Source organism: Mastigoproctus giganteus, chromosome 10 (assembly GCF_048544385.1).
Source record: "Mastigoproctus giganteus isolate SK-2022 chromosome 10, ASM4854438v1, whole genome shotgun sequence".
Lineage (NCBI taxonomy): Eukaryota > Metazoa > Arthropoda > Arachnida > Uropygi > Thelyphonidae > Mastigoproctus > Mastigoproctus giganteus.
In genome coordinates this window covers 218,904,583-218,929,460 of record NC_143584.1, presented here as the reverse complement: position 1 = coordinate 218,929,460, position 24,878 = coordinate 218,904,583, and the positions used below count along the sequence as shown (strand labels likewise).

The following is a 24,878-nucleotide window of genomic DNA, read 5'->3' as shown; positions in this document are numbered from 1 at the left end:
AACGACCGGTTCGTATCATTAACGACGTGTACGGACACAAAAATAAATGTATAAATATATTTTATTAGTTTTAGCCCCCGAGGTGAGTTTCTTTTATGTTAAGAAACCGGTCATGTGATCTATTAGACCGAGCAAGTGGAACGAATGGGTGAAACCAGAGAGGCTTTGACAAACGTGTTGCAGTGATTTGAAAATCACATAATAATCGAAAGAAAGAAAGAAAAGTTTGAAATCTCTATGAGAGTGTATCCTGGATCACATCAGTAGTTTCTTTTCCACAATAATGTTGAAATTATGATACAAGAACACATGTAGGTGTCTTCTTTGCATACACCTTGTTCTTTACAGGGGCTTAGAGGGGAACAAGCATTCTGTATGTTATCAGACACTCAGTCTAAAACACTGATGGATCCAATATCTTTCTATTTTAGAAGATTTAGGAGAAGTCCTGCTGGCCTGCCTCCCTAAAATCCACTCATGCACACCTTCTCGTTGGTAAGCCCTGTCACGTCTTTGGTGGCAACGAACATCTGGAGTGGTTCCCTTCAAGACGTCTGGTCAGCGTGAAGAGGAAAAGACCAAACCTTCCAGCACTTTATACTGGAAAGTTGCTGGAGAGGCCTTCATCCTGCAGTGGATTGAAAATGGCTGATGATGATGTCCTTTACATAGCCCTCGTGCAAAGAAATTCATAAAGACGACATCCGGGCACGAGGAGGCCATGGAATGGGACCATCCCGACCAATCTATCGGTTAGAAAAATTTTTATTGAGGAAATCGTGCACATGCAAGCTCCATTGTGTTGGTGCTCCATCTTGCTGACATGTGGCTGCATATCTTTCAGCTGAGGTGCAGCAAACCCATATCTAGGTAATTTGTGGAGTTCACAGTGTTTTCGTGGAAGAAAAATGTCCCAATCACTTGCTGATGGACTATTACGCTCGTGTTCACGAGCGTAATATTCCATTTTCTTGAAACTATTTCAGCCACCGCTTCATTGATTGCTTTGCTGGTGGAACTTTTTGGAATTCCCGTTGAAAACGCCTTTTTACAGTCACTAGAGATTTGGTATTCCACAGCCATAACACGCACATTGCTTTCTCTTCCACCGTCGCCATTTTAATGCTGTACGGTCCCATTACTTGGTGGAATCAAAGCTATTAACAGCATGGAAAAAACTCAATGAGTCGCTTTGATGACTGCAGAAAACCACACTTTAAGGTATCTCTTACAAAAAATTTTAATCGCGCTTCATAACCAGGTGAATAATTTATAGACACCCTGTATAACCAAGATGCTAATTTCGTATTATCGTAATAGTATAATAGCTCAGTACAGGTCATCATGGCAACACGAAACTGATACAGTATATGTAAAATCAATTAGGAAGTAGATTCACCACATTAGATAGATGAGGTGAACGCAGGACATTACTGGGCGATTACACAGAGGTTATATCTGAGAGTGGGTTAACAGCTTCCTCAGAAAGGTGTCCTGTCCTTCACTAGACGTGACATCAAGTTTCATAATTTTACTTCCACCTCCCATTATAAATAAAAAAATTATAATAAATATGATAAAATAATGAATATTAATTTTATTTTATTAATGATTATTAGATTAATTAATAATATCCAATAATGTTCGGTATAAACTTCAGGAACTGTTATTTCAGAACACTAATATCGAATAATGGGTCTAATAAATTTGCTTTCCCTTTTTCTTTTATAGGGTAGTAGGCCCAGCGGTCGCGGAGACCCTTCTCATGCACTCTGTCCACACTGATCATGTGTTCCCCTGTCCCAGAGTTCCCAGATCATTACTGGCAGCCTCTCCTGAGTAATGCTGTTGACATTATCCGACCTAAGCCTCGCCGCCTAGGAGACATGAGTAAGCCAGATAGTAGTGCCATCTATCGGAGCTCCAGTCGTGAAGGTCTCTTTGTAGGAACCTCGCTGAAGTCTTACAACAGGGAAGTGGTTGGTGGGTCTGCGCCGAGCTTTACGAAATCGTCCAGCCGCGAAGCCATTCCCCCTACACCCAGCGGGAAGAGTTCAAGCAAAGAGGTTCTAACGCCAACCCCACCTCCTCCTCCGCCGCCACCACCTCCACCTCCACCAGCGACGTCTCCTCCACGCTCGCTTACCCCTCCCGTACCTTCCCAAGTTTCCAAGTCCCCGAGCAGGGAAGCAAGATCGAGTCCGTACCATGTACCGGCAGCGACCGCTTTTCGCAAATCACCTTCTCGGGAAAAAATCTCATCGCAAGGACTTTCATCATCTTCATCGTCCCTTCGGGAATCCAGCCAAGCCACCACACATCCGTCCAGAATTCCTTCTCGAGACCCAACAACAAGCAATAGCTGTTCCAGCTTCTCTGGAAACAGGTCGCCAAGAGAGCCCCTTTTGCACGCCAAAAGTTCCCCTGGTCTCGTCGTTTCCAGTTCCCGAACTCCTTCCAGCAAAACTGCTGACCACTCACCCTCAGACAAAGAAATGTGGGACAGTCACAGGACAACCCTCGAAGATGAGGGACTCCCTCCTGATGGGCATCTCTCGCCTTACCGAGAGTCAGCATCGAACACAGACTGTGGATCTCTTAGCAAGAGCTCATCGGATGGTGACCCGGTGGTAAGCAGAAAGCGTCCTCCGACCCGGCTGAAATCCAGAAGAAGGAACATTCTCAGCTTCCCGCAGGCACTCAGTCTTGATGAATCTAAGACCACACACAGACGACAGGGATGTTACGGTGGTTCCTCCAGTGATGAAAATAGGTAAGCTTTCTCTCTCTCTCTCTCTCTCTCTCTCTCTCTCTCTCTCTCTCTCTCTCTCTCTCTCTCTCTCTCTCTCTCTCCGAATTTTTATTGGATTTGTGTTAAGGCAAGTAGAATTAATATAATTAACAAAACCATAGAAATTTATGAAGTGACATCATCTTATTTGTTTTCTGTGTATTAAAAACAGTTGGAAAAACATCATTGGAAAAGCTTTAATTTATGATTTTCATTCAATTATGACAATAAAACACCGCTCTGAAGTAGGGAAAAAAATTCTTCTTCATTCATCTGGTTAGCTTTCAAATGTTATTGTGTTTAATACTTTTTATCCTTTTATTTTCTTCTCCTTTCCTTTTTAATATTAAAAAGGAATCAGGCATCAGTACTTGCACCATGCGAAGAACACGAATTACCGATCGGTAATTCATGCCAACGACGGTAAGAATTTTTAATGTAATTATTTTTGAACACCAACTGGAAAATGCAGCTGCATTGGTACAGGAAGGCAAGGCGTGGACTGTAAGACTGGAGGCAAAGGCATATGCTCCGATGTCTTGATTTACAATTTTCAGCAGTTATGGGAGAGTGCACTTATGGAGGAAACTACACAGGCCATTGGAACCATCCCGCTTATGTCGACAAACTGCTGGAGGTTGTCTATTGCTGTGAACAAGAATGGTATTCGAGGGACCCGAGCGCATGGCTAGTTTTGGGTGACCCTTTCTTTTTGTTATAATTGTGTTATAATTATTTAATAAATGTGTTTTGCTGCTCCTTCTATGTAGTCGCAGCCAGTGCGCTGCCCTTTTTTCAGTGCCTATGTTTTCATGGCACACCTTTGGTCCTCTGATCCTAATGGAAGTTATCGTGCAGATCAGATACGCCCAACAATATTGTATATTTATTTACCCATATGGCCAAGCGTTCTTTCAAGATGAAAATGCAACCATCCGCCCTGCCAAATGTGTGAAGCAATGGTCTGAAGAACACGAAAAAGAGTTCAAGGGTCTACCCTGGCCAGCGTAACCTCATTGAACAACTCGATAAACTGGAAAGGGATTGTTCGCCATTTCAGTCTTCTGCCCACATCACTCCTTGAACTGAGGACAGTTTTTTGATAGTTTTTAATCCTCGTGCCTGCCACTTTTCAGCACCTTGCTGAGTTCTTACCACGTCCTATGGGATCGATAATTCAGGCCAACGGCAGTTCAAAGCGCTATTAGCTTAAGAAAGGAAGTGGCTATGCAGTAGATAATAACAGATTAAAAGTAAAGAGTCATATTAGGCTTCCCAAGAACTCATTTGCCCATATGTAATTAACTGCGTGCAGTAGCGTAGCTACTCTTTTTCGGGCCCGGAGGCAATGAACATGTTCGGGCCCCTACTTAATTAATGAAAATTGCAAAAACAGTACACAGCCAAAGACGCGGAGCCTCTAAAGGGACCGGAGGCAATTGCCTTGCCTGCCTACATGGTAGCTACGCCACTGATTGCGTGTGTTCTCCGGTCGATTTTCCTGTTTTGCTGGACGAAAAACCCGGGTTTCCAAGAAGAACTATCCTTTCACGCCTGGACCGACGAATTCAGCCAGGGAGTGAAGGAAAGCCCATAAAATTTCCTAGCATCATTGACGGGATTCGAACCCGAGCCTTTTCCACCTGGCGTGGGGAGGATGGCAATTATAACTGTGTTGCTAGTTATGTCTAGTTGTACCTATAACTCGGGAAATTGATCCCTAATTATATATACACTGGGTCATTTCTGGGTCAGCTAAATTTCAGATTAACGAAGTTTTAATAGAATCAAGGATATCAAAGAGCATCACCATAATGAATTCCAGAACTTGCAATTCTAATTTTTAGAGAAATTATCATTATTATTTATCAGAGCCGTGCCGAGGATGAGGCAAACGAAGCTCTTGCCTCAGGTTAAAGGCTGAGAGGGGCGCCAAAAGAAAGATAATTGCCAACGTTGCCATCATTAACTGTAAGGCACAATTTTTCATTCTTGCCTCAGGTACTAAAATGGCTCGGCACGGCCCTGTTATTTATTATCATTTATATATATATTTTTCTGTCTTTTCAGGTCATCGGGTCATGCGAGCATGAGCGATGGACAGTCGTCTTACGTCAGTTCGTCCCCAACGGATGGGGTTTTCTCCAAGAATCATGGTCGTTTACACAGTAGCCGGTGTTATGAAGCCGATTTTTCGGACTTTGCCCACAGATCAGAATGTTCTGAATCGCGAGAGCACCAATCACTCCGATCAGAGTCTCACTCGGAGCACAGGTTCGGAAAGGGCACGCCTTTAAAAGCAGTACCCGAAGATGATCGAATGCCAACCAGTCACCACTCGATGTCTTCGAAACTTCCTGCCAGGCGTTCAGCAGGTTCACGCAAGGCACACCGACTTCCATTAGATGGGCCATTTGGTTTGGAGGACATTCGACACGCCATCGAACAACTATCCGTAAGAACCCATGGCTCGCGCACAAGTTATTCCACATCGACCTATTCCTCAGTGAGTGGGAGTGAATCGGAACCGGTTCGCAGACTTATTCGGCATTCCAGCCTCGAGACGATAAATACCAACATCACTAACGCAGATGAATTCGTCTGGGTAGACAATCACAGTCGCTTGGTGGAGCTGCAACATCTCCCTTGGTCGAATCACGATGTTCTAAAAGTGGTCCAGGCCGGTCGTCTACGCGAACACTTAAGTAACATTTCTATGGAAACTGTTCCACGACTGGCGTACCTTCTTCAGCGTCCCCTGGTTCGAGTGGCTCGTGAGGCTCAACGTTTCTCACGTGCTTTGGGCATGTGCAGCAAGCAGGAGGTGACTGGAGCTTTGCAAGTGGTGTTGTCACCCTCTCTGGCAGACAGTTGTATTAAAGCGTGCCATAGGGCGGCTGCCATTTTCACTATTACCGGTGACCAGTTACGACTAAGTAAGAGTGCACGTGCTGGCCTTCAGCTCTCCGTCGGACGCTTCTACAGGTGGATGTGTGATGTGCGGGTGGGTGCATTTGTCCACGAATACGCAGCCATCTACCTATCAGCAGCCATGGAGAACCTGCTGGAGGAGATGGTTCTACAATGTCTACCAACGGACGGTGGTATGTTCACGTCTTCCCTTCTGGAAGCTTCTATCGCTAACAACAGTGATCTCTGGGGACTGTTTCAGCCATTTTCCCACTTAAATGCCGGAAGAACTGCCACTGGTAAGTACCCTAATTCAAAACTTAAAGCTTAGTTTATGTTACTAGCTATGCATCGTGAAAAATGTTTTAGAATACCAATAACTGTGATTCAAATTTATCTGATGGTTAATTAAATGCACAGCCTTAACTTTTCCGTTTAAATTTCTTCATATTATTTCCCGAATAACAATGTTAAAAAAGAAGTATTTTCCACTTCTTTCACCTCACGAATAGAGAGCCTTGTGTTTAAGACAATGGATCGAAACAAATACTACACATCAGTATTTACTTAAATTCCTTCCATTATTGTAATTTTAGTTTGGATCAGATCGAAAACACAAAAGATCTAACGGTTGTGACTTATAATTTGAGGCAGCCATCTTTTTTTTCAATGGCGAATTGAAATAAAAATATTTCCATCAGGTCCCCCTTAATCACCCCATATCTTTTAATATGATTGAATTAGTATAAGATATAAAGAGCTGAATAGTGGTGCATATAGTTTGGGGAATGGCAACCGTTTTGTTTTAACATGGCAATCGAAATAATTATCATATATCCTAGGATTTCATCACATGTACCGTAATTTGGGTTGGACCGAACTATAAATTCAGGAGTTGTAAATGAGCAATGCTAATAAATGGGTGACAGGGTAGCTGAGTTAGTCGGGCTCAGGCGAGGGTAGCATGGATTTTCTCCCGAAAACTCGGTTTTTTTCGTCCAGAAAATCGACTGCAGAACACACGCAATTTACAGACAATATACACGAAGCAATATGGCCTTAGTCGCTGATGCTCCTAAAATCCTACAACAACGGTAACAAACAGCAAGTAATACGCCAAGGACCGACGGTTGAGAAACACTGGTATAAGCAGTTTAAAGAAGGACGTGAGAATGTTCGCATTTGACTCAAAAAGTGGACATCTGTCACTCTCTCGAAATGAAGACAGAGTTGCAATAATTCGGGAAATTGTGGCAAGAGATCGTCGTTTGATCCTCGGAATGATGGCTGATGAGTTGGATGTGAATAAGGAGACAATTCGGCAAATTCTCCATGAAGATTTAGGGAAAAAGGAAGGTCTGTTCAAAATTTGTGCCCCATAGCCTCACAGATGAGCAGATGCAACAAAGAGTGCCACCGTGCGCAGACTTCATCCAGAGTTGTCCGAAAAACCCTAATTTCCTCGACTATATTGTCACTGAAGATGAGTGCTGGGTTGTCTTTGTGTCAGTACGACCCAGAGACGATACATCAGAACCTACGGTGGACCTGAAAATCATCACCAAAGGCCAAAAAAAAGTTTCGTTTACAGAAGTCCAGGAACAAGGTGATGCTGATCATGTTTTTCGAACAACGGGGTGTGGAATTTGTACCTGAAGGCGAGTGAGCGAATGCTGAGTTCTACGTGCAGGTGCTTGAAAAAACAATTGAGTCAAATTTCCCGTGGGAAGCCGCAATTTCGAGTGAAAGGCGGCTGGTTCTTGTTGCACGACAATGTCCCCGTCCCATTCTGCACTTGTTGTGAAGACATTTTTGAGGAAATATGGCATTTTGCAAATCAACCATCCACCCTGTTCTCTCGATCTTGCACCAGCACACTTCTCTCTCTCTTTCCCAAGGAAAACTGCCCTCAAAGGAAAGAGATTTCAGGATGCTGACGACATAAACAAAAACATAACCGCTGAATTGAACATAATTTCTTTGGACACTTTCGCTGACTCTTTTCAGAAACTTTTAAAATGGTGTAATAAGTGCATTCCATCAGGTGGTGATTACTTTGAATAAATATAAAACCATTTTTGAGCTCCTTCACTTTGTGTTCTCTTTATTGTACCAGTCCACGAATTTTATTGCCACACCATGCATATACGAAAAAAAGAAATAATAAAATTGCCTGATTTCTTTTGTCGAACCTTTCTGATTTTAATAAAATTCTTTCTAAAAGAGTCAAATATAAAATTTGATGAAAATCCAATCCCTAAGGGTGGAATTATTATACGCGAATAGACAAACAGACGGATGGGCATGGTGAAGACAATAGGCGCATATAATAAAAAATAAATAAAAAATAAAAAAAAAAACATTTGGCTTAACGCTAACATCAGATGACCTCAAATATTTCACAGGGGGCAAATAATGATGCTGTAAAACTGCGCAAAAATATTTCCTAAAATGGTAATTTGAAAACATGAAAGGTAAAATAGTTTCACTAAAAAGAGAATATTCGTGTTCACACTCCGCACGACCACCAGGTCAGAGAAGTTTACAATAAATCTTGAATGCAATCGTTAATTGTATTTAGTAGTCACGCGAGCCTGAACCACGTTCCACTAAAAGAGCGCATGCTACTAAACTCCCGCTCCTGACCACTCGGCTACGACGGGCCTGATTTATTTAGTAGCGTGTATCAAGTACGAAGTGTACCGAGTGTATTTAGAATCGTGTATCAAGTAGTGCCAAGGTAATGTCCACTTAGTGTTCTGACAATATAAGTCCACAGTTGGAATAACTCATCATTCAAACACTGCAGCAGTTCAATCAATCAACGCCTGGTCACTTTGCTGATCACTGGAACTGGGCTTGATCAAGCGATGCTTGTCTTCTTAATGATGGCTGTTTCTGTTTAAAATATTAAACCGGAATTATTGGGGAAGGGGTGGAGATGTTTTTTAAAGCATGGAATGCTATAGTGTCTAACGAAGGCAGATGATTTTTGCTCAGGATTGCTTGTGAGAAGTGGGGGGATCATCTATCAATTACGCACTTCTTTCGGACTCAAGGAAGTACAACGACTTCTGGTACACGTGGTCAAAGCTCAGTAGCAGGAACAGAGATTAGGTGAAGTGTCGTACCCACTGAGTGTTCGTTAATTAGCTTATCTGAGAAATTCCTGTAGCAACAGAGCCGAGCCCTACTGTTGGTGACAGGACAGGTTTATAACCCCCCACGTTTTCCTCTTCCCCTTTTCCTCTAATGTAAATGGTCTACTGAATTCTTCCCAATATCTGCAACGTGAATTCCTGTCCTGCCTCCGGGAGATCACCAAAACAGCACCATAATCAGTAGTTAAAGTGGCGATTCCCGACTCAAGGCCACAACGATGGAATCGCACTGAAATTGTGGTTTCGTGGTTAGCGGAAAAAAAAAAAAAAACTAGTAAAGGGCTCTTCGCCACCAGCTGTTGGTAATGGTGAATGACAATGTTTCAAGAGTTCGAGAGACTTTGTGGGTGAGGGTAAAGCCATGGCTACAGTCGGGCCGAAGCAACACATAACTCTATCATTTTATTATTTATTTCTTTTTCTTCTTTTTTTTTTTTTTTTTTTGTTTTTTTATAAATATGGCTACACCCCTAACAGGAGGGAAACAAAAGCTAACTGAAGAAGTAGAGTCCCTCAACTTTAGTTGAGTTTTAACTGCAGTTTGGTAACCGCTTTTATTTCGCATTAAGTAGTTATAATTAAGAATCAGAACGGAAGCATGATGGGAAGGTATGTGAATCTCCCTCGTGCTCTCACCATAGAACCAGTCATAAACACAGATCTGAGGTCAAAGGCAAGTGTCGAGCGCAGCATGCGAAGCATGTCGAGTGGTAGGGTGGGGCCACACTTTATAACCTGTCATTCACGGAGATAACATTAATGTGGCATTTTGCCTCAGGTCTTTCTTCGTCACTTCTCGGAACTGCTCGTGGGACGGAAGCCATGGTGCCGTTGACGAACAGGTCACCTTATTATACTAAGTAAACCCGATCCACCGGCTACCTCCGTGCTGTCTGTTGTATGTGGTCTAAGGTGTGATATCGGTCCATCTACACCTTGAACAAATGTCCGACAACTTGCTGTCATATTTTTTGTGCTGTTCAGGATGGGAGGGAGGGAATCTCAGTTGTACTTAAAAAAATATTTTTTTGAAACCACTGTAATATATATTTAAACTGTACATCGAGTTTATTTCTCGAAAAAAAAAAACGCTAAATCCCAAACGGTGGCTGATAATGAGCAAAAAGAGATGCTGCTGTCAAGATTTATTTTCGTGTATAAATTAATTGATGTAGCTCCTTTACGTTGTGAGTTATCTCGTGACCAAACAGACAGCAGGCTGACACACAGAAAAGGTGATCACAATGGCCTCCTGACAGCTCGCTTAAAACGGAATGTTGACCGGCGAAAGTTAGCTAGAGCAGAACACGAGAAGCAACGAAGCAAAACGTGCCGTGTTAACCAAACATGCTACGGGACTAGTCTCCTGTTAGAGTGATGGATGTTGGCCCAGCAGGAGGCTAAAGTGGGAATATTTGTCTTGTCGGTGAACATAATTCTGTCCTTGGACAGTTTTTGGTTCCCTTGACAGTTCCCTCGGACACTCGTTCAACCGTATGGGGAGGGGTGTGCTAGATCTTCCAGCCTGACATAACCTATTAGGTGGACATCGATCTTTGAGAATTCCTCAAGGTCATTCTTACACTTTTCTGATCTTTGGTCTTTGGAAAATTCATCAAATCCAGGGGTATCCCACACCTCCGTTGCGAGGTCACAAGATCAGGATGTGGCTCTCATTAACGATCGCTACACACGTCTTCTTGGGAGGAGGGATCTGCGGAGTTAAGATCCTGGTCAGTAATTTATCACTGGAATACGAACCATTGATGGTTGAAGAAGAAACGGAATCTGTTGATCAGCAACGGAAAGTTGCTTCCATTTTCGAAGGCAGTTCACAGTTCGCATCTTTCAGAAATCTTTCATCAAAGAAAAGGTCATTTGCTAACGCGGATTGACCCGACATTGTTAGCATCTCAGTTCACTCAACTGTCACCACAGTGTCTTCAGTTTGGACAATGTCACTTTTTGCAGATTGTAGTACGTTCATTCAGTAATGAACTTGGTATCTATTTATTTGATTAATAATTGCTGAAAGCATGTTTACCATGCACAGTCCATTGATATTATTACCGAGAACTCGTTTGGATACCGGTAACTGCTAACATGGGTACCACCTCTGGATTTTTGTTTTCGTCAGGTCTGAGGCAAATGGACTTGTATTTTTTTTTTTTTTTTTTTTTTTCATTCTTATTATGGGAGTGAACACATGGATTTTGAATACTTGCGAATCACTCATCAAATGTTCCTTCAGTTGCTATTTTTATATTTCTTTATTTCTATCCTCCCTTTTCTAATACTTTTATAATTTTGATTTTTAATGGTCTCCAGGCACAAAATCTTATATTGAGAAGAATTCAACTTTAGTTGCCATTTTTCAGACGATTTCTGTAAGTTTGGTGGAAAATTAGAAACAGGAAAAGTCTCAGAACTGATCCTAGGAAACTCCACTACCTACATTGGTTCACCCTGACGAAGAGCCCATTTATGACTATCTCCTATGTTTTGAGATTCATTACCCAATGAAGAATTTTACCGGCAATTCCAATTTTTTTTCAAATTTATATAATAGTCTTTCATGGAGAACTATACCAAAGGTTTGATCTTTGATCTTTGGAATATTCATCAAATCCAGGGGTATCCCACACCTCCAATGAAGCCAAGACAAGTAATTTCGAAGATAAATTTTCTGTTTATACTCCGGGACGACCAAACGGTCAGAGGAGTTCACAAGGTAGACAGAATACAAGAAACAGCACCGTATTCAGCAGTCACGGGCTTGAACCCCGGTCACTCAAGGCACGTGTACTTATGCACCCGCGCGCCTTTCCTTGCATCCAGTTGTTTTATGAATTCATCAATATGAATTAACCAAACTGGTCAGGCAAGACTTTCCCCCTTCAGGAACCCATGCTGTGATCAGTAAGACTTCTAACTTTACACGTGTTATTTTTTTTATATAGGAGAGAAAAGGGAAGATATGTTGTTTCATTATTATATGAATCTAAATCCTTCCGGTATATCGAATTATACAGGAAGGATTTAGATTTAAGTATAAGTAAACAATCTAAAAAAGAAGCGGCGAGTTTAAATGAGAACCTATAGAATTAAAAAGGGAAAAACAGAACTAAATCAGTTTAAATAGCAATTCACACAGCGTGACACCCCTTAAGCGCGACGTATGTGAAAGCGACAGCAGAGATCAAAGTACAACCAGCATGAGAGGCATTGGGTGCTTAAACCAAGTAAATAGGAAAAAAAGCATTGGTTATAAAAGGCGCAATAAAACCTTCGATTTGATAATTATTCAAAGAAGTGAATAATTATAAAATTGAAGGTTTAGAAAAGGAAAAGGAAGCTACTCAAAAGTGACAGTTCAGATTGGACAATAATCTAATGGCTAAGGAAGAGTAGATTTTGAGGAGTGAAATTATAGTTTGAAAGTGCGCATATCAAGATTAGAGCAGGGCGATTCAACCATGCCTCAGGTAAAGAAAAGAAATAGAAAATGTGTTAATACTGAATAGAAAAATTTATGTGATGTGGCACACTGAGAAAGATGAAAAAAAAAAAAAAAAAAAAAAAAAAGACATTAAGCTGAAAAGAATGGAAAAAAATTGCAAGACGCACTGTACAGCTGGAATCTAGATGCAGCAATCCATTGGTGGAGTACGATCTGTTAATTATTATGGCCAAGGGAATAAGTGTATTTAAATTGCGTGGATGAGCTCAGCTATCCAGTTCTATTAGCCAGAAGAATTGAGAACTGGAGACGTGAAAATATAATGGTCTGTGGGGAGAATGAAGTATGTACATCAGAAGGTTGGTCCTGAGGATTCAGGTAGAGAACACCATGGAAAAAATATAAATAGTGCAGCAGCACTATCAATAAACGTTAATAGTTGTGTAAGAACTGACATTATTATAGTAGAGAAGTAGCTAATGTATGAGTAAAAACATTCTCTAGCCGGTGACGTCATTTTCGAAGTCACTAATTGGATCCTCAAGAGAACTCTTCTCTCACAACTTTCATGCACTGGTCTTCGAGTAGTCACTAGCATGCCCAATAGCGGTGAACCAACTGGACCTCATCATCATTTCCATGTCTTTCGCTATTGACCACCCACCAGAGACAATTACTGTTTACGCACAACCCGTCTCCTAAATTTGACAAAAAGTATTATAATAAAACAAACCTTATGAGTCCAGAATTTCTCAATATGCAAAAATGCATTTATGCTGCTTCAGAAACACAGGAGACTCCTTGAGAACTCCGATCTCCCACTCTCTATCTCGCTGGCTCTTTGATAAACATTGATGAAAAAGGGTGTAAATCGAGATTCGTCTGCAGACCACATGATCTTTTTTCACCGTTCCAGAGTCCAGTAGCGGCACCATTCAGTCGAATCTCGATTTTTTACAGAAAGTGGCTTTCTAGGCATACGACACCCGTGTGCCTAGAAAGCCACTACCAAATCCCAGATTCTTCAACTTCCGCCCCATAATTCAGTTGGAAATGGGTTTATCTTTGCATAAATTGAATTTTTCAGTTATTTGCTGTACACTTGATCCATTCCATTATGACGCATAATTCTCTTCATACCCTTGAGGTCTCGTTCTTGGAATATCGACTTTCGGCCACATTTTTTACTTTTAGAGCTCAATTCTCCCTTCCTCTTCCACTCACTGTAGATTTTTGAGATGGTTGTTTTCGACCAGTGATTTCGTTTGTTTTCTTGATTATGGCTCCTGCAAAAAACGTGCTCCAACAATAACAGCCTTCTGAAAATCAAAAAGATCACCTCACTTCCCCATGACCGGACCGTGACTAGTGCTTCGAGAAAGCTGTTATCAATGTTGTCAACAGCTGTCTGAGGCAACACTAAGGTAATGGGTGTACAGAGAGATAATAAAGGAAAAGTAAAGGTTGTTGTTGGGTTTTAGGAGCATCGGTGACTAAGGTCATATTGCTCCGTGTTTATTGTCTCTAAATTGCGTGCGTTCTGTGGTCAATTTTCTATTTGCTGGACGAAAAACCCAAGTTTCCGGGAAAAAAAAACAAAAAAAAACCATGCTACCCTTGCCTGAGACGACTAACTCATAACTCATCCACGTAGTGAAAAAGCATAAAAATTCCTCACGTCATCGATGGGACTCAAACTCAGGTGTTTTCCACCGGGTGTTGGGAGAACGGCGAGTCTACCAACTGTGCTAACCACGAGGGCGAAAAAGTTAAGAGTGTAAGAACAAAATAAAGAAAATATAATAATAATAATAATAATAATAATAAAGGTCTTTTCATATATACCCCTCCGCCACACAAATACAATAAGGATGCCATTCCTATCGAGATTGTCCTATATCGTATCATTAACCAAACTTCATCAACTTGTCAGCCATTGAGGTTAAACTTAACTCAGTTTATATTGTAATTGCCCATCACGAGTAGCCCAGCAAGCATAATCGCCGTCCTCCCCACATCGTATGGACAATGCTTATTACACCATGTTAATCGGAAAATGCCGATTAACATGGTGTAATGAGCGCGAATCCTGGACTATAGAGCAGCGGAAAATAGTCCTATGGACAGACGAGTCGGGGTTCGCACTCTACCAGTCTGATGGCCGTTCCTGGGTGTGGCGAATGCCAGGGGAATAGTTCTTCCTGATTGTATCCTCCCAACAATGAAGTTTGGTGGAGGCAGTGTCATGGTATCGGGCTGCTTTCATAGTTTGGCTTGAGCCCATTAGTCATTATCGACAAAACCATGAATGCTGTGCAAGACCAGGACAACCTGGACAATTATTCACTTCAAACATTATGGCAATACTTCGGGGAAGGCCCATAGATGTATCAGCAAGACAACGTGCTGTACCATACTACTCGGGTCGTAACAGAGTGGTTTGAGGACATGGGTGTGGAAAAGTGGGATTGGCCAGCCCAGAGTCTTGATCTGAACCCTATCGAGCATCTTTGTGTATTGAATCGTCGGGTACGTGTACGTCGAGATCGCCCAAAGAACAAGGCTGAACTGGTGGCTGCGTTAAAGGCCGAGTGGAGGAACATATCACCTGACATTTATAAAAAGCTGGTTGAGATTATGCCGCGAAGATTGAAGGCCATCATAAAAGCAAAAGGTTTCAGCACAGAATATCAAATGACACAATAAAAGCTTCTTTTTTTTTTTGTCTAAAGGCAGGTGTCGGGATATTAGTGGTAGGGCAGTGTGTATATATAGTATTTTTCTCTTCGATTAATAGAGCTTAAGAAATTTCTCAGTCCACTATAGTCCCCTTCTTGAAACTGAAGCACTCACGTTTTGTAGGAATTTCTTTGGACAAATACCTATTTTCAGCCATTTCTTTCAGTCACTATCCACTACTGGTTCCCGCACTATAAAATTTATGATGCAGTTTGTATCCTTGGTGAGTACTGAGTTCGAGTCCCGTCGATGACGTGAGGAATTTTTATGGGCCTTTTTCACAATGTGCCTGAGTTAGTCGGTCTCAAGCGAGGGCAGCATAGTTTTTTCTCTCCCGGAAAGTCGGGTTTTTGCATGCAGACTATGTACGAGCAATATAGCCTTAGTTGCCGATGCTCAAAAAATCCTATTACAACAAAAATAACAACAACAATCCTTGGTGAGAACTAGTTCGAGGGTTTCAGGGCTTGCTACTACATGACTTAATATCAGTCACTGGGCCTTGTATTTCTTGTTATTCGACATAAACTTCTGCTGGCCGTAGAAACTCTGGTTAATCCACAATTCGGTCAATCGCGAATGTACTGTAAATGGTTACACTCATACGTGGTTTTATAGTGCGAACTTAAATTTTTGATTGATAGGGGTGGCTCTGGAAGGTTAATTCAACTCGCCTTGCACTCTGATGATACAAAACTCTGTAAAACGGCAAGAAATGTGTGTTGTTTTGTTTCTGGCCACTTTGCCACCAGGAGAGCGTGTCCAGTGCACATCTACACCACGAGGAGGCGGGCCACGACTAAGCATGAACCATGGCGGACCTGGATATCTGGTACTGAATGCCTAAAGCGAGTTTTGGACCATTCAAAAAAAATCTCGCATCCAAGGTATTCCTTCAGCGTCATGATGCATAGGTAAACTGTTGTTTGAAGATAAGAAAGAACTCAAAACTTACGTTGGCATTATTATATTTCTGAATTGGAAATATGAACATAATGGGGTACAAACTGGGGTCAAACATTTCGTGGTATTTTTTTACCACTTCTTCGTGGTAAGCATTCAAATTTACCACGAAACGTTTACCAACAAGTTCCTTTGACCGAAGTGCTCTTTTGTGACAATGATATTGCAAAGCCAACTTTCATTGAAAATACCACGAAACGTTTGATCCCATTATGTACAAATTTCCAATTCGAAAATAAACATAATAACACCAACGTAGATTTTTGAGTGCTGTATCATCTTCAAACAATCCCGCATCCATTAAAACTTCAAGACCAGTGGATACTAACAATCCCATACTTACGGAGCCCAAACCCGGGCACCAGCAAAATCCCACCTCTAGCACTAAAGGCCAAGCAAAAATAAATAAATTAAATTAATTAAAAAGAAAATAATATTAAATTTTTTAAAAAAAATTTCCGCCTCTTCACAACAGTGAGACTATCAAATCGTAATCCCCCCCCCCTCAAAGGGCAACAAAGAGGAAAAAATGAACAAGCCTTTCAAAAAAAACTTTTATAATTGCTTATTTTAATTTATAACTGCTGATTAAAATAAATCCTATTGTATCGAGTCTAAACTGGTAAAAAAAAATAAATAAATAAAAACGCTTTCAATTTACTTGAGCATTAACCGAGGAAAACGAATCGCTGTTTCGCTGCGAATTTATCTTTACACGGCAGGCAGAGCAATGCGAATTCCTCCTGACACTAAGAATGTGGTCTGAGGTCAGAGAGAAAGAGAAAGCGAGGCCACACCTATAAGTACCGTAAAGCTACTGACAGCGGTGTGCGAGGGCGGGTGTCGGAGCAAGATAGTATCTGACAAATGGATGTTGTGGTCTGGCTGCGGTCATCTCCCGAAATGCTCTTTGCTCACGTTGTAATATCAGTGAATCCACTGAAAGAGATAAAGTAAATAAAGAAAAAATGAAGCAGACGGATATGCGAGGGGGGGAGTGAGGGGGGAGAGAGAGAGAGAGAGAGAGAGAGAGATCCAGAAAAGTTACTTTCGGACGAGAAATATTTAAAAGTATCAACAGACTGTAAGTGGGTGTTGTGGAATGCAAGTGGACATTGTGGGCAATTCAGTGCCCTTCCACCTTATAACAAATGACTACTGGAGCGACTTTATTCAAGTTTTAATTAAGATTAAATTCAAGAATTTAATAAATGAATTGATTTATATCAAGTGCACTGCAGCTAAGAAATGCAAAGACGGCAAAGGCTTTGCACAAAATTTCATTAACATATAAAATAATGTATCAAATTCTGAATCTTTTTCTAATTGAAGTACTGCGCATTAAGCCCGAAATTATCAGCTTATTTCGGACTTATACACTGCTCGACAAAATTAACAGAACAAAATGTTTTTCATGAATATTTTAAGTTGAACAGTGTCGCTGAAAGCGCATTTTTTGATATAATAGGCATCCTGGCATGCAAATTCCGAGTAGCCAATAAAAATCTATCTACAACATTACAAAGCCTCACATTGTGCAAATTATTCATACCAATAAAAACACGAGTTACGACCACATCACTTCATTCTCATGTTTTGGCTTGCTCCGTGGGATAGCCACATCTCCAGTACTGTGGGTGGCAAGTCATCATCGTTTAGATGATTCTTTGAGATGGTGGCCGTTGGACGACTGGAAATCGCAGGCGGAGGTGGCACGTTGGCTTAATGTGTCACGCAGAGTCCTCTCGGCATCATAAAGCAGTTTCAGGAAACAGGAACGATTACAAGAAGAACTGACCAAGGTCGCCGAGGGCTACATCAATCAGAACAGACCGCTATCTGGCTCTAACAGCAAGACAGAACCCTACGATATCGTCATCAATTGTCCCTTCAGGTTGTGCGGCCGCAGGTAAAAACATTTCCAACGGGACTGTGCTAAGAAGGCTCAATTTAAGTGAACTATACAAGGAAGCCAGTGGTTTGTATCCCCTCAACCCCAAACCACCGCAGAGCTCGTCGAAACTGGTGCCATGAACGTCTGACTTGGAATCCTGACAAATGGGGTACAGTTCTGTTCTCTGATGAGTCCCGTTTTAGCCAATTTCCTACAAACAAATTCTAGACGTTATTTCATCTGGAGACAACGAGGAATGGGGTACCATCCCTCCAGCATCAAAGAAGTGGCACTTACGGTGGAAGTGGTGTTGCGGTGTGGGGCGGAATAATTATCAACGGCCGTACCCCTCTTCATGTTTTAGATAGGATTACCGTAACTGCACAGAGGTACCGAAAACAGATCTTCGAATCCTATGTGCGACATTTTAGGAGTGCGGTTGGCGCAGATTTTCTTTTCATGCACAACAACGCGCCACTGCACATAGAGCTCAAGTGGTGGAGGAATATCTTGAAACTGAAGTTATCCAACGATTGGCGTGGCCATCATCAAACTTAAATCCGGTGGAATGTGAGGGACGCCCTTGGGGACCGCATTTCACGCTGACAGCCAACTCCTCGGTTACAAGGTGAGCTAAGCTCTGCGCTGGTGGAAGAATGGGATTTGTTGTCAGAATCTTATAGACACCCCTATATCGAGCATGGTTCACTGCTCCCAGGCCTGTTTAGCTGTCGTCGTAATGATATCATATGATCATATTTTAGAGCACCTTGTATCGACTTCTGTAATCTGACCCTTTTGGTAATTCTTATACAACCCCTATAAATGTCCCTTATACCTGTCCGAATTTTCTCGCTGTCTCATTTCATTGTTATTCTATTGACCCCCACCATGCCAAATTTTGTCCAGCTTCATCGCAAGCTGCACGAGTTACACCACTTTTCTACATTTTATGTAAAATTTTTGATCAGGGTAGTGCAAACACTCCAAAAGTACTGAATATTATCCAGGCAACGCCAGGACAGAGGACATAACCCCATCCCTATGTCCTTGTTTAAAATTCGAAAAAAGTAAATGAAGTAGGAAATTATCATTACTGGCTTTTACGCACTGTCCGATTATAAGTTTTCCAACTTTTAAAAAAGGGGGATATATTCCAAAAAGGGAAGGGGTGATAATTTCCTGATTCATTCACTTTTCCTCCTTTTTAAACAAGTGCATAAGGAGGGGAAGATATATTTGCTATCCCTGCAAGATTACCAGAGTAACGTATTCAGCAGCATGTTCGAGAGGCAATCAGAGAGTGTAATACTCTTGATCTGGTTATCAGCAGTGATTATTCATGTATTAAGAATTTGCAGATAAAGGAACCACCAGGTGGCGGTGATCACAATGTACTGATGTGGGATTTACTTAAAGATATAATTACCATCAGGAGTAGGGTTTCTGCTTCCGTAAAGGTGACTACAGTGATCTCCAACAGTTTTTAAATTCTATACAGTGGGACCAACTGATGATGTTACCAACAGCAAATTCTAAGTGGGAAGCATTCAATGAATTAATCGTGGAAGCTACTAAAAGTTTCATACCTATTAAGAAATATTGTTCAAGGTTTAGGCCTAAATGGTTGTCAAATGAACCAATGAGACTCGTAACAGAGAAGAAAAATGCATGGGATGCATATAAATTATCGGGCGACACCGAAGCCTATGGCAGATATAAGGTAGACTATAATCAAGTCACAAAGGAGATTAGGCAAGCGAAGGCAAATTACGAAAAATCTTTGTCAAAGGATGCTAAGAAAAACAGCAAGGACTTCTTTACTTATATAAACTCTAAAAGGAAGAGGACGAATCAGATTGATCTACTTAATATCGATGTGGACCAATAAGATTGGGCCACATCGATATTATGTGGACCAATAAGATTGGCCCATTTAAGTGGAGATGTGCAAATGTACCCCAATTCACAAAGGAGGGGGGGGTCGAAGGGTGACACGAGTAATTAGAGACCAGTTAGTTTAACTCCTGTTCCGGGTAAAATAATGGAGTCACTGGTTAAAGATACATTGCAGGATCATCTAGGCAAGACTGCAGCAATAATTCAGACACAGCATGGGTTTAACGAAACAGGCCTACGCGCTCTGGATTCATTAAGAATTTATTATAGTTATACACAGAGCGTACAAATAAAGAAGAAATATATGAGCTTTCGGCTATATGGTAGCCTTCATCAGAATTAAAAATACATGAATGGCAGTTGGAATGAAGATGTGCACTGCCAGGTGCGTGAGACGCGAGGTTTAATTGTTTGTTGACGTCTGTGGCTGTGACGCATGATGACGTGGCCAGCGCTTGTCCAATGATAGAACTACTGACTCTGTGATCGGGTTGACTTGGCAACCACTGTTCCTGTTCAAGGATTTATCCGAAGATTTTATATTTAACGATTCCAACCAGGTACGTTTTAGGTAATGGTGGGATCTGTCTACCACCACGACATCGCGGTGTGGGTCGATGTCGTGGTGGGTTGTCCAGACATGTTCGGCGATAGCTGAGTGTTCTATATCCGCTAAACGGATCGCTCTTTTGTGCTCCGAGAGACGTTTCTCGAGTCGACGTCCAGTCTCTCCAAAGTAGCAGCTAGTGCAGTCACGGCAAGAGATGCGGTAGACCAAACCGCTCTGCAGAAGGGTGGGGACAGGTGTTTTCACGTTGGAAATGAAAGAACGCAGTTTCTTGCCTGGGAGTTGGATGCACTTTATTCCGTGCGTTCTCAGGATTCTACCGATCTGTTGTGACAGGTTGGGGTAGTATGGGATGAATGCCCTCGTGGATGGCTCGTCACTGTTGGTGTTGTAGCTGGTCGTCACGATGTCACGTGTCTGTAGATCACACCTGTCGAGGACGTCAATGGGGTAGCCACACCTCGTAAGGTCTACTTTGACCCTAGTGACCTCTTTGCGTCTTTCATCAGCGGAGCTGGAGTGTGTCCAGGCGCGAGTAAGCAAGGTTCGGGCAGTGGAGAGGAGGTGGCCTCGCGCGTGTGCTGACCGGAAGTTGGTGAACTGGCCAGCACACATGGGCTTACGATAAACTGTAGTCCTCAGGTATGTGCCTTCACGTCGGACAAGTGTGTCTAAATATGGTAAGGAGTTGTTCGACTCCAGCTCAATCGTGAATTTTATGAAGGGCGATAGTGAGTTGAGGTATGATAGAAGTCGCTGTCCTGAGTCTCTAGGGATGACCACGAACACATCGTCAACATAGCGACACCAAAAGGCGATGTGATCTGGTGCGTGTGCAAACGCACGTCCCTCTAACTCCTCCATCACGATGTTTGCTGTGACCGAGCTGACAGGGGAACCCATGGCCGTGCCATGTATCTGCTGGTAGACTGAGTCATTAAATATGATCGCACCCCCTGTTAAGCACAGTCTGAGGGCGGCGGAAATGTCATCGGGTGTGAGACCAGTTCTTTCGTTGAGGGTTCTATCATTGTCCAAGAGTTGTTTTGCACAAGAAATGGCAAGTTCCACAGGGATGGAGGTAAAGAGCGATATGACGTCGAACGATGCCATAACTTGATCCTGCGAGATGGATACAGTGCGAATCCTCTTTATGAATTCAACACTGTTGGAGACGGTGTGGGTGGTCTTGCCAACTAGAGGAGAAAGAAGTCTCGAGACAAATTTAGACAGCTCGTAAGTCGGTGATCCACAGCAGGATACAATTGGTCTCAGTGGTGTGTCTTCTTTGTGCACTTTCGGTAGGCCGTAAAACCGTGGGATCTGACATCCGGAGGCACGGAGGTGATTACGGGTTGACTGTGTGATCTTCCCTTGTTTCAGCCAACTGTTGATGAGGATATTCACCTCTGATTCCCATCGTTCTAAAACTCTGTTGGGGTTGATGGTCAGGGGTTTGTATACGGTAGTATCTCGTAAAAGTAGTAGCGCTTTCGTCATGTAATCAGTGTGATCCATTACAACCGCACGGCGGCCTTTGTCTGCCGGTAGAATGACGATGGACGAATCCTGTTTCAATGCCTTGAGGGCAGAAAACTGTGTACGGTTGAGGTTAGAAGAGACGGGGCGAGCACGGTGTAGAACTGCTGCAGTCTTCAAGCGGATTGTGTTGGCTACATCTTCTGGGAGGCGTGATAAGCTGGCTTCCACACCTAAGGCGATGTCGGTGATCGGCGGGTGCTTAGGAAGAACGGCAAATGTCATGCCAAGAGTCAATAAGTTTATTTGGTCCGCAGATAACTGTTTGCTGCTTAGGTTCAATACGAAGTCCGTGGAATTAGTGAGAGGGGTATTACGTTGGCTGCGAAATTGACGGGATTCATTAATCAAATTACAAAACTTACGTTTCTGTCGGGCACAATAAAGATCTGATTCTCTGACGGCCTGGTGACATAAAGTGTTGACCACATCGGTGTAAACGGGATGGGTTTGTAAAGGGAAAGCCTTGTCTGACAAATTTGATTGGTTATTATGATGTGGTTACAAAGGAACTGGATGGGAAAAATAATTTTGATATCATATACTTGGATTTCAGGAAAGCTTTTGACACTGTTGCGCATGGAAGACTACGGTACAAATTGCAGCAGAATGGAGTTGCTACAATGGATAAAAGGGTGGTTGAGTGGGAGAAGACAGGGAGTGGTAATCAATCGACGCTGCTCTTCGTGGACTAATGTATTAGTGGAGTCCCACGGGGTTCAGTGTTGGGCCCACTGTTGTTTAGTACCTTTATCAATGATATTGATGAAGGTATATATCAGACTTAGTGTTGAAGTTTGCAGATGATACAAAGGTTGGTAGGGTTGTTAATGGCAGTGTGCTATTGCAACAGGATCTAGAAAATTTGGGCAAATGTGCTGAGAAGTAGCAACTGAAGTTTAACATTGACAAATGCAAAGTACACTGCATATGGGTAACCCCAGAGCAACATACCAACTGCGTGGTACTGCACTTAGGGTGGTAGAAAATGAAAAAGACCTGGGAGTAATTGTGCAGTCAGATATGAAGTTTTCTGAGCAATGCAAAGCTGCCAGAGCAGGTTATGGAGTATTGTCAATGATATACTGGAATTTTGCTAGCAGGGAAAAGGTGGTGATTATCCTTTTTTATAAGGCAATGGTCAGGCCACGCCTTGAGTACTGCGTACAGGTCTGGAGGCCTCATTTTAGGAAGGATTTTGAGTTGCTTGAGCGTGCACAGAGAAGGGCAACAAGATTAGTGAGGGGAATGAAGGGATCCTCTTACCAAGAGAGGCTTAAGTTCTGCAAATTGCAGCGGCTGGAGACTAGTCACCTGCGAGGTGATCTGATTGAGGTGTATAAGGCCTTGAATGGGTTGAGCACGTTGAATTCTGATGGAATCCTTCCATTTGCTCAGATTACGAACCTAATGGGGGCATAAATTCAATTTGAGGAAAGAGAGCTGTAGAATAGATGTGCGGAAATTGCCTTTAGCCAGCGGGTGGTTAATTGCTAGAACAAACTTCCATCTGTCGTTGTGGAAGTTGATAGCTTAAATAAATTCAAGGAGGAACTGGACAAACGTTTAGAGGGAATTGTGTGAATTTTTTTTTTTTTTTTTTTTTTTTTGGCTGATGCTACATAAGCTCATATGCTTGCTTTCTTGCATCACATGCCTCTATTACGATTACTATTATTATTATATACCAAATATATACTGTACTTAATACGTTACCCAGACAATCTTGCGGGGATAGCAGATATTATTCTCCCCCCTGTGTTCTTGTTTAAAAATCGGAAAAGTGAACGAACCACTGATATAGATCATTTTCTGATATTTCGGACTTTTACCAAAGTGAATTTGGAAATAGTAGTAGTAGTAGTAGTAGTAGTGGCACTTGATGCAAGAAAGCAAGTGTAGGAGCTTATGCAGCATCAGCCAAAAAAAAAAAAAGTAAAATCACACCATACCCTCCAAATGCCTGTCCAGTTCCTCCTTAAATTTATTTAACCTATCAACTTCCACAACGACAGATGGAAGTTTGTTCCAGCAATTAACCACCCGCTGGCTAAAGGCAAATTTCCGCACATCTATTCTACATCTATCCTTTCTTAATTTGAACTTATGTCCCCGTAGGTTCGTATTCTGAACAAGTGGGAGGATCCCATCAGAATTCAGCGTGCTCAACCCATTCAAGGCCTTATAGACCTCAATCGGATCACCGCGCAGGTGCCTAGTCTCCAGCCACTGCAATTTGCAGAACTTAAGCCTCTCTTGGTAAGAGGATCCCTTCATTCCCCTCACCAATCGTGTTGCTCTTCTCTGTACACGCTCAAGCAAATCTACATCCTTCCTAAAATGAGGCCTCCAGACCTGTACGCAGTACTCAAGGCGTGGCCTGACCATTGCCTTATACAGAGGGACAATCACCTCCTTTTCCCTGCTAGCAAAATTCCTATATATCATTGACAAAACCCCATGACCTGCCCTAGCAGCCTGTCTACATTGCTCAGAAAACTTCATATCTGACTGCACAATTACTCCCAGGTCTTTTTCATTTTCTACCACCTTAAGTGTAGTACCACACAGTTGGTACGTTTCTCTGGGGTTACTTCTACCCATATGCAGTACTTTGCATTTGTCAAGGTTAAACTTCAGTTGCCACTTCTTAGCCCATCTGCCCAAATTATCTAGATCCTGTTGCAGTAGCACACTGCCATTACTGTCATTAACAACCCTGCCAACCTTTGTGTCATCTGCAAACTTCGACATTAAGCCTGATATACCTTCATCAATATCATTGATAAATATACAAAACAACAGTGGACCCAACACCGAACCCTGTGGGACTCCACTAATAACATTAGTCCACGAAGAGCAGCACCCATTGATTACCACCCTCTGTCTTCTCCCACTTAACCATCCTTTTATCCATTGTAGCAACTTACCCTTAATACCATTCTGCTCCAATT

The 24,878-nt window shown here is 42.2% G+C and overlaps 1 protein-coding gene across 1 annotated transcript in view; it reads left to right on the top strand.

The window, feature by feature from the left end:
- The window catches only part of LOC150079940 (ankyrin repeat and BTB/POZ domain-containing protein 2), a 166,696-nt gene that overhangs the window by 53,925 nt on the left and 87,893 nt on the right, over window positions 1-24,878 (top strand). Inside the window, exons 2-3 of the mRNA XM_090382457.1 lie at window positions 1,732-2,773; window positions 4,862-6,000. Coding sequence (XP_090238583.1) covers window positions 1,788-2,773; window positions 4,862-6,000 — 2,125 coding nt within the window. The 5' untranslated portion in view covers window positions 1,732-1,787. The remainder of the gene's footprint in view (window positions 1-1,731; window positions 2,774-4,861; window positions 6,001-24,878) is intronic.